The following is a 15,948-nucleotide window of genomic DNA, read 5'->3' as shown; positions in this document are numbered from 1 at the left end:
AGAAGGGGGGGGAAGAAAGAAATAGAGAAAGAAAGAAAGGTAATTGACAGAGGTGAATGCCCACCTTCATATAATTCGCAGGCGTCAATTCCCCAAATATCTTCGTATCATTCAGGATGGTCATGTAGTTCGTATCCTGCTGCTCTGGACCGGGGATGTCAGCTGCCGTGCCAAACCACAGCTTGCCACGCCTCTGTGCGAGATCATTGAGCCATGGAGGAGATGTGAGGTTCGAGTTGAATAGCAATGTAAAGGCTGGTGTGACCAGCGGTACGAATATTAAAGACGGAGAGAGACGCATTTTGGTCAAGTAGAGAGAGGGATTCACTGTCTGAACTGGGATCGAAGGGATTGAAATCACATTTCCAATGAATATTCCTCTTCATATATATCTCCCCGGCTGTTTAGATTCAAGCTCCACGACACTCGTTAGTACATACTATATTGTTAGTGTTGTTTACTGACAACAGCCCCGCAAATTGCATCCTGTCGTGTGGGGAAGCTATCATGCTATACACAGGACTGTTGATGAGTTTAGGCTAATATCACTTTTTAAGTAATATTCTGGTATGTATGCACGCCACATCATTTCATTTGTGGAGAGAAAGGAGTGTGATTAATTAAGGCTGAAGTAAGTGTTAAATAAAGCTAGTTCTCTAGTAGGTACTCTATCCAGTGTAGATATACCCGGACCTGTTTTGATTTTTATCTAACCTTGCAGTTAATCCCCTACATGTACATACACAGCATCTGTTTATATATTTGCATTTTCTCTGGATAACATACTACATGATTAACTCTTCTTCCAATTTGTCAGATCAATCAATCAATTATTAGTACAAGATGTGCCCCCTAGATAACAGAATAGGTTGATTGTTGCAGTTGTAAAGTAAGAACACTCTGTTCTCGCTGCTTGGAATAATAAAGACCCAGGAAGAACTGAGATCGACCTGAGATACATGTACTCCCTACTGTACAGTATGTAGCGAGACGATCGACCATATACCATATGTGGAGTTTCTTTGCTTTCTTTCTTTCTTTCTTTCTCTTTGGCTTAATCAAGTCTGTTTATCTATGATGGTGTTGTTAATTGTAGTACTATTTTCTATGGATTTTTTTATGGATGATTTATATTGTATCTATCTCCTATCTGTCTATCTACGTATCTGCTATAGAATTGGATATAGAATTGGATGTTAGACAAGATGAACCGTATTTTAAGATGCCTTGCTTTTTGTGTTGTATTATTTTTTGGACTCTTGTAATGCAATTTACCTTCTCTCTCTCTCTCTTCTTTTTTTTTCTGACGATGCATTTGGATTATCATCATTAGCTAGTCCAAACGACTTGTTTATTTTAGAAATTATAATTAGACATTATTGTTAGAAATTGTTTAGCATAGTACATATCTTTTCCTATCTTGATCCCAGGTAGGTTCACAGCCAGCCGACTCAGACTTTCAACCCAATTGACGTTCGACCCGTTCATACTCCTTCCACTGACTGCGGTAGTACGATGCCTCATACCCCGACTCATTGTTAGGCATGAATTTCCTCTTGCCAGAGAAATCAACATTCCCATACATGTCGTGAAAAACACCCTGGATCGTGCGGTCTTTCTTGATGCTGACTTCGCCGGTCCCTGAAATGCTGTCACCCGTATCGGTCTCCCTTCCACGCCAGCGGAATTTGAGCGGGACACCTTGCTTCAGACTGTCGGGTGAGTTCTTCATAAGAAGGAAGCCGTTGCAGATACCTAGGCTGAACTTCCCCCAGACAGCAATTTTCTCGCGATCGACGTGGAATCGGATAGATAGCTTCTTTGCTTTGGTTGACCAGTTGTGCTCGATCGCCCTGCTTGTGATGTTGAAAATGCCCGTCACCATTGCAAGGAACTCTCGCTTGTCCTTTGCAGTCCGATCTAATGATGATTGTGGTTCTAGTGATGCTAACCATTCAGGTGGCTCTGGTTCTGATGACGCCAACTCTGATGACTTGGATCGTGGCGGCAAACGCACAGCCTCATCATCCTCGTCGGAGGAGATGTCAAGGTCGTCCCATTCATCAATGAAGCTATGCGAGGAGCGGGTACTCAGAGGCGGTCCATGCAATCTTTGGCCAATGAACTCGCACCGACCGAGACCCGGTGTGTTGTTGAAATGACCGCCGATCATATTTCCATCGAGTCGAATTTCGCCCGTGTTCCAGTCCAGGGCGTTGGGCAGTCCATGGCGACATGGCTTAATCCATATGAATGGCAATGTCTTGAATCCGTACAAATCCTCAACAGTCGGGCCCGGCTCAATGAGCATGACCCCCTTGCAGTAGCCAAAATCAAACGTGCCCCAGAGTCGATCGCAGTGCCAGACAAGCTCGATTCTGTGGTCATACCCTTGACTGGAGAAAGGAATCAACAGCACCTCGTAGGTGGCCTGTACTTTGCGAAGAATAATGCGATCAGCTTCCGGAATGTCTGGGTTGTTTAGGTACTCGTTGTTCTTGTTGCAGCTTCTAAAAGGATCAAGGAACCCATTCAATAAATACGTCGCTGTCCGTGGAACAAGGCGACGTCTCTCTATCTGACTGGGCGCGTTCCCGCTTCCTCTTCTTGCTCCCGCCTGAAGGAGCAGTTTCTGACTTTCTCTTTGGCATCCTGCCAAGTCCAGACTTTTGAACGCCATGCCTCACATCCATATTCCCCTCTCTCTACATTATTTCTCACAAAAAAAAGTAGTCTTTACCAGACGTCTACTCTCGAGGCAGGATTCCCAACTAACCATATTCTTTGCTCTAAGTATTTTTTTTCCTGCCATAATTCTCGCCTCCTCATTTTCTTATGTGAAGTCATGTCTCAGTGCTCAATGCAAAATCAAAAATCAAAGTTAACGTTTTATAATTATATTTATAATGACAATAATATCCCACACAATAATATTCAAAAATTATTCCCGAGAAAGACTGACTGACTGCCTGCCTACCAACCCTACGGTATAACGATCACCTCCCAACTGCCGACAAAACGTGGGTCCCTTCAAACTGCCAAACAACAAATAAGACATCCGACTGGCATTCTCCTACGGATCCACCAGTCATGACGAATCTGACGAATCTTGCTTATCCATTAATTAGTTCTGGTTCTGGATCTGGATCTTGCGTGGCAGCGACGCGCCGTGGCTCAGGTGGTCCAGTATCGGTGGTGGGGATGTGGCTGAGATAGTTAGGGTTTTTCTTCGGATATTTATTTTATCTCCATCCAGATAGATAATCTACCCATCTACCTTACTAGGTAGGTAGGTACTGTAAGCCACGCGACATATGCGATGTTTATTATTTTTGGCATGATTGCCGTGCGCCACTTACATACATGTCTACGTGTATACATACGTAGGTAGAATAGTGCGTCTGCTGCACACGCAATTCGAATGTCGCTAACTATATTAGCTACATAATTGAGGGGATGTCTCAGAAATGTACTGTATAGATGAAATTTAGAAAGTTCCAGCCTATGGGAATTGATTACGGCAATATCGATGTCTCGACTCTTTCTGGCATCCACTTCGGATCCGATCCGAAGGAATTCTGAGTGAGTGGCTTGTCGGGATTATTCAGGAACACACGTATGTTCATTGGATTGCATTGGATTGCGTCAGCATGTCTTGATTTGATTCAGGAACAGTAAATAAAATAAAAACAATGTAATAATAAATAATAACATTTCGTCAATGACCATGACTGGGTGTATTCCCCCTTCTATTATGCACATTACTGTGCGGTATGTATTCTAGCATATACGGAGTAAGAAGGCATGGATAAATGGGAAATAATAAAAGTCCGCTCAACAACCAAGTTCATGTAGATAAGGACTAGGTACTCCACGAGGCGAACAAAGCGTCATATTTTTTTTAAAAAAAAAGGATCTAATCAAACCAACCAATAAACCACCCACCCAGCCCTACGGCCCTAAGTCTAACACAGCCGCCATTGGAAGTTGGATGACTTGGAATTCTTAGTTCCGGGGATATTTTTAATCGCGAACCGTGGATACGCGCTTACGCTCGACGCCATTCCGCCAATGGCAATCAGTCAACGCGTACCTAACCTAAGGTACTGTAGGTACCTGCAGGGGGCATGGTCCGGCTAGCCAGTAATTTAAGCTTGATAATGCTGTATATTAATTAGTTAGTTAGTTTGTTAGTTCGATTAGCGTGGTATGGTTCTAGATTGATAGTGTTCTACGGTTCTGGATTTTCTGGAACCTTAGGTACAGTATGCACCGTACGTACGAATCGTACGTACAGGTACAGGTACAGGTCCCTGTTGAAACTCTTATTCTCTCCAAACGTAAAAAATATCCAGTTAGCAAGTATTATTTCTCCAGTGTTATCTTTTTCATTAACAAGAAAAGGGTTCCATGTGGCATTGGGTTTGGGGGCCGCCATTCCGTGCCGGTCCGCGTCGATGCAACCATATCCTATGCTTATCCGATCGGATCCCCGACGGGGGAAGTGGGAGTGGCTGTTCTCGAGCCATTCCAGATCCAGGGATGTCGAGGAGGTCCATGGTAAGTCATTATTCACGGCGCCATGGATGGCGTTCGCCAGGGCGTAACGATTACTCCGTAGACAATTTAGGGCTTCGTGGCTGCTAGTGGGTTTTGATTTGACTGGGGTAATGTTCCCACCCTGTCTGGCTGTGTGTCTGCTAGGTTATATAGGAGGAGGAGGAGAAAAGTTTTCAGCCATCTTTCTTATACGTTGTCTAACTGAATTATACACTCCTTGTTTTGCTGTGTGGTGGTTGTCTGTTTGTTTTATTACTTGTCTTGTCACTCCTTTATAAGTCGCTCCTTTGCATTCACAGATCCCTCGATAGAGTTGCTGTTCCTCTCCCACGCAAGTCGTGTCCCTGCATAGGGTTTCGCTTCTATATATACGTTGCGTTAGATTTCAAAATGCACATCTCAAAGGTCCTCTTGCTGCTTGCAGCTCTTACCGCCGGCACGCTGGCCCGTCCGCACGGTCATGAACGGCGCCATGCTCACTTCCATAACATGGAAGCCCTCGAGAAGCGTCACGGCGTAGCGGCTTCCTCTTCAGCGATACACTCACCCTCGCCGACCCCCTCCCTCCTCCTCCTCCTCCTCGTCCGGCGGCGACTGGACCGCGATACCCGCCAGCGGCTCCTTCTCGACCGCAGGCTTCGGCGCCTCGACCAGCCCCAGCGGCAGCAGCGGCAGTGTCACCTACGAGGGCAACGTCGGCAACCCCTGGGGCAGCAACATCATCGAAGTCTCTGAAAGCGAGGCCTCGCAGTACAAATACGTGGCGCAGTTCAAGGGCAGCAACACCGATCCTTGGATCGTGGTCTTCTGGAACAAGTACGGCCCGGACGGCAAGATGGACGGCTGGTACGGTCATTCCGCTCTGAGCTTCACCTTGAATGCCGGCGAGACCAAGTACGTTGCCTTTGCCGAGGACTCGCAGGGTGGCTGGGGTGCGGCTCCCGGCAGCAGTCTGCCCACGGACAGCAACGGTGGATACGCGTGCACTTGGGGCGAGTTCGACTTTGGAAACACGGGGAACAACGGATGGTCTGGCTATGACGTCTCCGCGATCCAGGCGCAGGCTGCTGGAAAGCAAGTCCAGGGGATGAAGATCTGCCAGGCTCCGTCGACGGATTGCTCTTATATCACGACGAATGCGGCACAGGTTGTCAACGCTTATACGCAGGCAAATTCTGGGCAGAACGGCATTGGCGGCAATATCCCTGCCGGAGCTGTTCGTCTTGCGGTAGAGATTGACTACAATGGCTGATTGGTTGATGGTTTGGGCGGCTGTCTGGTTTGTATAAACATGGTTTTTGACAACATGGTTATCTGTGGACATGGTTATCAGCTGTACTGGTAGCAGCTACACTCGTTTCATGTGGATAGACACGGAACAAGGACAATCAAGAGTGCGCTTTTTGGGAACAATTATACCTACCATGTCCAGTACCTTTCCAGCATACTCGAAAGACTTGGGATCATAACAGAAAGAGGCAGACGGGCAAGGTCCTCGATTTGGGGCCATCTGCCGAGTTGTTGATTGTCGCAATATGACTAGCAATATGCAGTTTGCTCCCATGAGCTTGGGTTCTCACTTCACCTCACTTCAGCAATTCAATCTGCTGCTCCCGGGATGCAATGGCAGCTGTAAGCTTTTTCCAGACGAAGGTCTTAATGCACAGTCCCAAGAGTCATGTGCTGTCATAGAGCTGTAACTGATGAAGTCACTCTGCAAAGAGTGATCAGATACCATCTTGAACAGAAGACACAATTTGTCTCAGCGTGAGACGCTGTCCAGTTTGAACCAGAGCATCTGACAATGATCGAACAACGTCTGAGGGTGACGTAATTAAGCCGTATTTATCCTCCTCGGAGTCACGAACTTACTTACTCCCACTCCTTTAACTTCATTTCATTATCCAACCAGTCGCATATTTTGGAAGGCAAATTTCTCAAAATGAAAGAATGGACGGACCTGTGGCGAGACCTTATGATTTCGTGGTTGTTGGAGGTCAGTCTTCTATCGCATCACCATGATAATCATGTCTAACATTTTGATCAACAGGTGGACCGGCTGGCTGCGTGATCGCTTCTCGGCTCGCAAATACAGTGAAGAAGCCCAGTGTCCTGTTATTAGAGGCCGGTGGTGGCAGTCCAGACGACATCCTCCGAGTAGTGGGGAAAAGATGGACCGCCTTCATGAATCCGGACCGCAACTGGGGATATATGACAGTGCCTCAGGAGCATTGTCATAACCGCGTCATTAACTATGCCCGAGGACGCGGTCTCGGAGGCAGCAGCGCGATTAATTTCAGCGCCTACACCGTGGGCTGCCGGGGTGACTACGATCGGTGGGCGCAGATCGTTGGCGATGACTTCTTCAAGTGGGAGAGGATGCAACCACGGCTGAAGAGTCTGGAAACCTTTCATCGCGAAATGCCAACAAAGGAGCATCAGAAATATGCGGCTCCTAATCCATCCGATCATGGAACCCAGGGTCCTCTCCACGTTGGCTATGCTTCCGAATGGGAAAAGGATCTCCCGCCTTTACTGGATACCTTTGAAGAAGCGGGTTTCCCCCGAAATTTTGATCTTAACTCGGGCAATCCGCTTGGAATGGGGATCGCAATGAACTCCGCGTATCAAGGCCGCATGTCAACGGCAGCAGATCTGTTGACGAGTCACCCGGAGAATCTGACCATCCTTACAAATGCGCCAGTCCAGCGAGTAATTCTGAAAAACAAAAGGGCAGCGGGTGTGGAATCGAATGGCAGACACTGTTCGTATATCCTGGTTGTTTTTGCTTGCATAGATTTGTCCTTCTTTGGAAAGATATAAGTCCGCTGAGACAACTGTCTAGTTCTGGCCGCAAAAGACGTAATCTTGTCAGCAGGCAGCCTAGACACGCCGAAGATCCTGATGTTTTCCGGGATTGGCCCTTCTTCTCAGCTGGAGAGGCATCAACTCCCGGTTATTCAGGATCTTCCTGCCGTTGGCCAGGGCCTCCGTGACCATGGCTTCGTCGCCCTCTCCTTCCTTCGGAAAGAGCATAGCACCGACCGGGGGGCTTTCTATGGTTGTCAAGAAGCAATGGATGCCGGGATGGAGCAATGGAAGAAAGATCGTACCGGTCCGTGGACGACCTTCGCTTGTCAGTTTGGGGTCGGGTATTTCAAGTCTGATGAGATCACGTCCTCACACGAGTTCAAAATGCTGCCAGCAGATGAGAAAGAGTTTCTGCTTCAAGACACCGTGCCGCATTATGAGCTTTTGACGCATTTCCCGGCCCATATGTTTGTTCCCAACTGGCCCAAGGAGCACATGAATTATAACAGCTTGGTGGCCTTTGTGCTCAATGGCCAGAGTCGGGGCAAAGTCGCGCTCCAGTCGCCGAATCCGGACAAGCCTCTTCTCTTCGATCCGAAACTCCTCTCTCATCCTTATGACCGCCGGGTTGCGATTGAAAGCGTTCGCCATCTCCTCCAGGTGGTGAAGCATCCTTCGTTCACCAAGGACAATGTGGCCGAGCTGATCGGTCCGAAGTCGGAATCGGACGAGGATATCCTGGAGTTCTGGAAGGAAAATATCATGTCGAGCTTCCACATGACGGGGACCGTGAAGATGGGGAAAATAGATGACACCGATGCAGCAGTGGACCACAAGTTCCGTGTGTTTGGCATTGGGCATCTGCGGGTGGCCGACATGAGCGTGGTGCCTGTGCTGCCAAACAGCCACATCCAGGCGACTGCGTATGTCACGGGATGGTCATGTGCTGACATGCTGATTGAGGAGTACACCCTGGACGGAGAATAATGCCAAATATCAAATCCAGAATCAAAACCACTGTCAACGAGAAAATGATACTGGCAAATACCATGATTTCGCCAGACTATGGCTACATTAGGTACTTTAGTAAACAATCTTGGTAATTACAGCAAAACCTAATCTGGCAAGCGAATGCAATGTAGCTTATCTAAGCTGATTAAGGATCACCTGATGCGGTATAGCGCCCACGTTATCTGGACTGGAGTGGAGCGGCTGAGGGCACCTGACTATGCTCGAAAGGGCAATTCATAACAGTTCCGAACGTGACATGCGACCTGGACATGGCCTACGAGCCCCTGCCTGACTTCATATCCACCATCTGGCCCTTGAAACCAGCGTTACAATGCCCGACTCTCCCATGGCAGTATCTTCTATGATTGATCTTCTGCCAAAAACCTACCAAGAGGATGAGGGCTATCAATGTGACGGCTCCGCAGAGCCATGCGAGCGTTCTGAAAACATTATAGTCCGACGCCACCAAGCCAGGTGGCACGTGAAAGTGACATTTCGAGGCAGAAATGGCATTTAAAACAGGAAAAATAAGAAGAAGAGGCGCGCGGCTTTAGAAACAATGATCTTGCTCATCCAATTCGACTCGCTTCCGCTCCTAAACGACACGGTCACCGAGCTCATCGTGGCAGACCAATCCGTGTGGCCTGACGAGCAAAGGCTTCCTATGATGCTGGCAGAACTCTTGGCCCAGGAAGGAAACAGCCTTGCTAGACCTGGTGGCAGCTTTGTCTATAAAATCCGGGAAGATCCTCTACGAGTACGATATCCGCCGTATCCAGATGACTCTCCGTTGCCTTCGGTATCCCTCTCGGATCTGCAGATCAAGCAGCAGATCGCAGACAGCGCCCATCTAGTCCTTCAGCATGGTTGCGATCGGCTCTATGTGTACAAGACGGTGAACCGGCCGTTCTACCATCCGCATGATACTGAGACCTTCGAACAAGAGCTCCGCAACGTGCTCCTCTTTCGAGGGTCGCCAAATATCGTTCAATTCGTGGCCGTGGTCAAAGCTCCAAGTCCGTTTGCGACCAGGCCTCAGGCGAAGAATCCCGATGTGATTCATGGGATGCTCCTAGAGTACTACCCGGGCGGAACTCTTGAAGAAGCCATCTGTCCGGACAATAGGAGAGAGTCCACCTGGATGCATTGGCCGAAACAGATCGCGATGGTTCTCTACCAGTTGCACAAAAACGAAATCACCCATATGGACATCACTCCCAAAAATGTCGTCATCGATGCAGAGAATAATGCGGTTCTCATTGACATTGGAGTTGGTTTCACACATGAGTGGCTGGCTCCTGAAATTCGGGAGGAACTACAGCCTCTCGGCTTGCCATTTGAAAAAAGGCGCCGGCATGACTTGTGGGCGTTTGGGAAGCTCCTACGTGGACTTGGGCGTCTCGATGAGAATGGCCCCTTTGGGAGAAAATTGCAGCAGATTGGGGACGATCTATCTAAAGATGACCCTGTTTCTCGTATCGATCTTCCTACAGTCATCATTGCTCTGGAGAATAGCTGAGGAAACCAGCCCTGTCTGTAATGCTGCATGCAAAGCCAGTACCATACAGACCTTGATGGCACAGTACATCACTGCGATATCAAGAGCCAAGACAGTTGAGACGACCAGGCCCATCACATTATCAGTATTCATCCCAGTCAACATCATCCTCATCAAAGCCCCCATCTGTTCTATTTCCTGTTAAAGGTCTGTGAATGAGTGCGACCATTTTTATGGGGTTGTACGGGGCTAAGTTTCACAAACCGGGTCCCTCACGTATTGGCGATGGCTTTCCACAACCAGGGAGGCCACAGCCTGGTAAACTGTCCTCAGATGCATCATAGGACGTATTTTCTTGGAGAGCGGCCAGTTATCAGTTGACTGGACAAATCCATTACCTACCTTGGACAGTCTAATAAAGGAGGCTAATGTTGCAAACTCGGCTCAAAAAGGAATGAGGTGACACTCGCTTCTTAGCGAATCTATGTCGTCTTCCAACAGTTACTCAGTCCTACTTGTATCACCCTGATAGAATGGCTGTCAAATATGCAGCTTCACTTCCTGGCAAAATGGAGGCATTATATATATCAGGAAATAAATGTATAAATGCACCAGAAGACCTGCTATATTTATCTTTTCCCAAAAGAAAAAAAAAAGAAACGAGCCTAGTAAAACTTGCAAAGGAATGCTTTCTGATGACTTCATGTCGTCTAGAAAACGAGGAAAGGCTTGGCACGGCGATCGGAATGAAGTCCGATGGCTGCCGTTGTTGCAATTGCGGGGTCTTGCCTCTGCTGGCCAATCACCTTTCTCTGTTTCATTCTCGCGGCTTCTGCTTCGGGTTACATAATCCAGTCGACGCCCGCCAATCATCTCCCCCGGACTATATACCCCGGACACAGGTATAAAAAGTATACATCGACATGCCAGTTTGCAGTTCTCTCGCAATGAGACCCGACAGCACGGTGATTGGCTATAATTCTCCTTGAGCGTTAGGTTAACGGCGATAGCCTTCTGTTCGTTTTCTTCCAGATGTCCGTCGAGGGCCGTTCTCCAGCGCCGGCGGCCGACATGGCGTGCTAAGGCGATCTCACAAACTTCTCTGCAAATTGCGTGATCTCGGCGCCAACCAGCCCTGGCGTTGACCTTCCTGCCAGTCTCACCATCCGCCCGCTCGCCAATCACGGCTTGCCGATGCCACTGCCTGTTCTGTTCCTGAGCTAGACAATACTTGCACTGATCCGGCTTATCGATCGAGGGGTGCTCCGGTCGGCGGAGGGGATGAGGGGGTCTGATGGAGATAAATATCTACGGTTCTTTTTCGTCCTCCGTCTTCTCCCTCACTTTCTATTATTCAATCTTCTTCTCCTGTGCAGGACTCACTGGTTAAGATAGACAATTATTCCATCCACTTCCCACAATGGCTCCCGGCGTGGTGGACACGCTGCCTACTCCCCCGCACCAGCTCAAGGGGACGGTCGATCTGAATCTTTTCCCTGACGGGCTCAAGACGACCGGCCAGCACCCCCCGATCTATGAAGAACTCAAGCCATTCGAGGCCTTCCCCAAAGAAATCACCGGTCCTACCGTCTGGACGGCCGAGGAGTACAGAGAGCACCCTGAGAAATGGACCCATCGTTTCACAGAGGAGGAGCTCGAAGAACTCAGCACGACGGCCGACAAGTTCATTGCCTCTGGCACCCCGTTGACTGGCATCTCCAAGGTATGTTTCTCAGCCTGACTGGCCTTACGGACTTCGACTAAGACGATTCAGAGCAACTTCCCCCTGCCGAAGCTGGGCCCGTTCCTGCTGGAGTTGCGGGACGACCTGCTCAATGGCAAAGGCTTCATCCTCTTCAAGGGCCTGCCGGTTCAGGAATGGGGCAACCACAAGTCCGCCGTCGCCTACATGGGCCTGGGCACGTACCTGGGCTACTTTGTCAGCCAGAACAGCCGTGGTCATGTCCTAGGACACGTGAAGGACCTGGGCGAGGACCCGACCCAGATTGACAAGGTCCGCATCTACCGGACCAACGCTCGGTAGGTGGTCTCGTTCTGATGATTATGTTCGGTGCTGACGGCTTCTAGTCAATACTTCCACGCAGATGACTCCGACATTGTTGGATTGCTGTGCATTGCTCGTGCCCTGGAGGGTGGCGAGTCGGACGTGGTCTCTTCGCACCACGTCTACAACGTCCTGTACAAGGAGCGGCCTGACGTGCTCAAGACCCTGTCGGAGCCGATCTGGTACTTTGACCGCAAGGGTGAGACGAGCAAGGGACAGGAGGAGTGGATCCGCACCAGCGTCATCTACCTGGAGCGGGGCGAGAACCCGCGTGTCTACACCAAGTGAGTACACATATATACGCTTGGTCTTTGATTCTTGCTAATTCCTTCCAGATGGGACCCCTACTACGTCCGCTCCCTGACCCGCTTCTCCGACAAGGGCCTCATCCCGCCCCTGTCTGACGCCCAGCAGGAAGCCCTCCGCGTGCTCGAGGAGACGTGCCAGCGGCTCTCGCTGCACATGATCCTTGAGGTCGGTGACATCCAGTTCCTGGCCAACTCACACGTCCTGCACGCCCGGACAGCCTACAAAGACCACCTGCCGCCGGCGCCTCGGAGACACCTGATGCGGCTCTGGCTGGCGACGCCGGAGAGCGAGGGCGGATGGCGACTGCCCTTCTGGGACAGCAACGAGAAGAAGCGCGGCGGCATTCAGGTGGATGACACGCCGCCGGTGGCGCCGCTGGATGCGGAGTAAAAGTACGGCACCTTTATAGACTGTTTTTGTTTCTCTTTTTTCATGTTGTCTGGTTGTAATTGCATGTCAATGTATTATCCTTATTCCAATTGTCTTTGCAATGAATATTTGATTTTGTTCATGATATAGGCTTTCCCCCGCTGCATGTGTGAAAATGATAGAAATAGTATAGCTCATGAAGATGGAACCATTTCACGCCTGTTTATTCTCCCCAGCAGGAGCGGATTTCCCCTTCGGGAAGACATGCAATCTTATCAGTTCCCCAGTGGGCATGCGGATCCGGTGCCATTAATTAATTGTTCCCCGCAACCTTTTCTTCTCCTGAAATGAAGTCAATTGTACAGGATAGTGCGCTTTTCGATTATTCATTCATTCATTCATTCATTTTTTTATTGTCTTTAATTATAGAATAGACCTCCTTACATCGTTCTATTATCAAAAGAGTCAATCTGTTCGAAGGGGCTGCTTTCTTTGGTTCTTTACGCTCTGATGCCCCCCCGCCGCATCCACATCGCCGTCCTGGACACGGACGTCCCCGTGCCCACCGTCTACGCTGCTCGAGGGCTGTACAGTTCGCAATTCAGAGTCCTACTCCAGGCTGCTGCCGCAAGACTGAACGCATCGGGGTTGTTTGCTGACGGGCCAGTCGAAGTCCATACGACGGCCTACGACGTCGTAGGCGGCGCACTCCCGCCTCTCTCTCTGCTGCGGACGCAGCCTCGACAGCACACGAAGGACGACGAGGTTCAAAGAAAATTCGGCCCATTAGGCCCTGTCGACGCTCTCCTCATTACTGGCTCCTCTGCCTCTGCCTATCGACTGGACCTATACCCCTGGATTGCCCCCTTGCAATCGTTCATTCAGACGGTGTATGAGGAATATCCGCATGTCAGGATCTTTGGGTCATGCTTGGCCATCAGATTGTCGCTCAGGCGCTGCTTACGCATCATAATCCGAGATTAAATAGCGAAGACAGCAGCAGCAGCAGCAACAAAGCTGAGTGTCATGACAACGGCTATGTATCAGTCGCCGCCTGCCCAGACGGCTACGAAGTGGGCATCCACCCCATCGCACTGAATCCGGCATTCGTGCGCGCTTTTCCGGGGATCGAAGCCCGTCTTCCGGGACAACAGGGTCAGCAGATGATGAGGATCCAGCTCATCCACGGTGATCGCGTGACTGCGTCTGAGTCTGAGTCCGGGTCCGGGTCCGCCCTTCTTCCCTCGCCATGGCTCAACATCGGCAGCACCAACAAATCCCCGATTCAGGGCCTGTACCATCCCTCCCGCGTGCTGACCTACCAGGGCCACTTTGAGTTCGATACCTCGGTCAACCGCGAGACGTGTCTTGAGTTTGCGCGACGACAGGGCTGGTCAGATGCCGATCGCGAGTCGTATCTCGCCCAGATTGGGCGTGCGTCGGCGGCAGCAGCAGCCATACCTGGAGATGGAGACGACGATGACGCCAAGATCGCGGCTGAAATCGTGCTTATGTTTCTGGCTGGTGTGGAGGAAAGTCTCTGCGGTGGAGGGCAGACTGCAACTGCAGTGTCGCGGAATGGATTGGTTACGCCGCCGTTGGCTGAGCCTGAGCAGGAGAAGATATGATGTACATATTGCATGTAGATAGTTCCATTTCCTTTCTGTTTCTTATTCTTATAGATATTATTTTTTAGCACATGATTGCTTGCTTGCTTTGCGCAGATAACATGACATGACATGATATGAATTTCTTTTCTTTTTCTTTCTTTTGTAAATCCCTATCATAGGAAGACTTCCGACGTATAGATAGATATACATGTAGACGAAGACGGGAACAATGATCCTTAAAAAAAAAAAGAGAGAGAGAGAGAGGATGTAAACACCGGACTGATTGTCCAATTCCAGTTGCAATGGGCCGGGCTTGAATTGGACACTGACAAAAAAGAGTAAAAATACAGTACTTATACAGCACCTAAGTATATAATAGCAGAGCTTGCCAGAGAAAAAAAAGCAAAAGCAAAAGCAAAGAGTCATTGGGACCCCCGCACGCGCAACCTCGCCGTGAATCCAGCGCGAGGAGTCAAGAAGACATGACAAAGGAGGCCAGCAAGCGAAAGATCGCTGAGAAATTGAAGGACATTGAATAAATAAGCGAGAAAGACGAGGGGAAATGAAGCACTATTGGCTGAAATCCACAGGATATGCTCCCTGCCAACAGCACGCACGCTGTTACATAATTCTGTGTACTGTGCATGTACATACAGTACAGTACATGTCATGCATTCTTTTTTTTTAATTTTTTTGCTCCACTCCATTTCGAAATAAGAAAGATGGAAAGTGGAGAGGAAAGAGTTCGATTTTAACGAACTCAGAATTGCCAGAACCACGATAGAGCTGCGTGAGTATTAGTATTAGAACTCATAACAGCTGGCTTGGAAATATTGTCATTGGTTTCGTCTTCTTGATTTTTTTTATTCGAGTTTCTTCCTAATTGACCATCTGGTTCTGAGTGTCTTTCGCATTAGACCTCCTGCTTCTCGAGTTGCTTTTGTGCATGTAGTTGCGCACGCATCTTGGCATCTAGGTGGCATTCATTATTATTGTTTTCTGGGTCCATGTGACGTTCTCTGGCTCAAGCTGCTGCTTAAATTTATTGTTTTCTATCGGAGGGCTGGGGCTGCTGCTGGAAGCCATCATTCATTCCATTCTGTTATGGTATTTTTCATCACTCGATTAATAAGATATTGACTAGTACAAAAATACTTGTTAGTTTCTTTTATCTCATGCAGTGCCAGTTGATTGGTACTGACTGTGTTCGACTCCGTGGTAGACAGCAATGCCTGCCACAGTTCACAGCCATTTGGTAAATGTATGTAGGTATACATTCTCATATCGCATGAAGCAAGGAGAGAAGCATATGAGAAAGAAAGAGGAAAGTGCTTGAAAAGCTAGATTCGCGGATTGGTGCTGGTCCGAGGGATTGACCTCGTGGGTGAGAGGTGCGAGGTCTGCGAGAGATGGGTGGATAGTTCTGGGCTGTAGGGTAGATATGGGCTATTTATGTCCAGCAGAGTCAGATCTAAGTGAATAAATACATTAGCTATATTGCAGGCAATAGTCACTGAGAGTAGGAATCGGTGAATTTGATGTTTTAGGGGTGGATTTGAGATCTGAATTATGGATATTTATTTCTCCTTCCTACTTCGTGTAAGATAGGAGGCAGTGAATGATATTTCTTGATGCTAGGTACGTGGATGTAAGTAAATCCTTTGCACAAGTAGGCAGTAAATATCCTAGTATTGCTGTACAGGGGTAAGTAGGCT

At 48.8% G+C, this 15,948-nt stretch overlaps 4 protein-coding genes across 4 annotated transcripts; 2 read left to right on the top strand and 2 right to left on the bottom strand.

Annotated features, from left to right (window-relative positions):
- Positions 1 to 1,459: 1,459 nt before the first annotated feature.
- Positions 1,460 to 2,680, bottom strand: T310_4780 (uncharacterized protein; the record flags this gene model as incomplete). The annotated part of the gene is made up of 1 exon (XM_013472360.1): positions 1,460 to 2,680. The coding sequence occupies one exon, from the start codon at positions 2,678 to 2,680 to the stop codon at positions 1,460 to 1,462; it is 1,221 nt and encodes a 406-aa protein (XP_013327814.1).
- A 1,413-nt stretch (positions 2,681 to 4,093) lies between these two features.
- On the bottom strand, positions 4,094 to 5,884 carry T310_4779 (uncharacterized protein; the record flags this gene model as incomplete). Its single annotated transcript, XM_013472359.1, has 3 exons — positions 4,094 to 4,163; positions 4,296 to 4,697; positions 4,992 to 5,884. The coding sequence occupies 3 exons, from the start codon at positions 5,882 to 5,884 to the stop codon at positions 4,094 to 4,096; spliced, it is 1,365 nt and encodes a 454-aa protein (XP_013327813.1).
- Positions 5,885 to 6,510: 626 nt separating this feature from the next.
- On the top strand, positions 6,511 to 9,901 carry T310_4778 (Glucose-methanol-choline (Gmc) oxidoreductase; the record flags this gene model as incomplete). Its single annotated transcript, XM_013472358.1, has 5 exons — positions 6,511 to 6,556; positions 6,611 to 7,324; positions 7,406 to 8,294; positions 8,378 to 8,470; positions 8,905 to 9,901. The coding sequence occupies 5 exons, from the start codon at positions 6,511 to 6,513 to the stop codon at positions 9,899 to 9,901; spliced, it is 2,739 nt and encodes a 912-aa protein (XP_013327812.1).
- Positions 9,902 to 11,300: 1,399 nt separating this feature from the next.
- On the top strand, positions 11,301 to 14,251 carry T310_4777 (Uncharacterized protein; the record flags this gene model as incomplete). Its single annotated transcript, XM_013472357.1, has 6 exons — positions 11,301 to 11,603; positions 11,655 to 11,920; positions 11,969 to 12,229; positions 12,281 to 12,640; positions 13,058 to 13,513; positions 13,621 to 14,251. 6 exons carry the CDS (start codon positions 11,301 to 11,303, stop codon positions 14,249 to 14,251), a joined length of 2,277 nt encoding a protein of 758 aa, XP_013327811.1.
- Positions 14,252 to 15,948: the final 1,697 nt, after the last annotated feature.

The sequence above is a fragment of the Rasamsonia emersonii genome (genome assembly GCF_000968595.1).
Source record: "Rasamsonia emersonii CBS 393.64 chromosome Unknown ctg1118621760160, whole genome shotgun sequence".
Classification (NCBI taxonomy): Eukaryota; Fungi; Ascomycota; class Eurotiomycetes; order Eurotiales; family Trichocomaceae; genus Rasamsonia; species Rasamsonia emersonii.
Note: the sequence above shows the minus strand (reverse complement) of the source record. Positions and strands in the feature narration are given on the sequence as shown.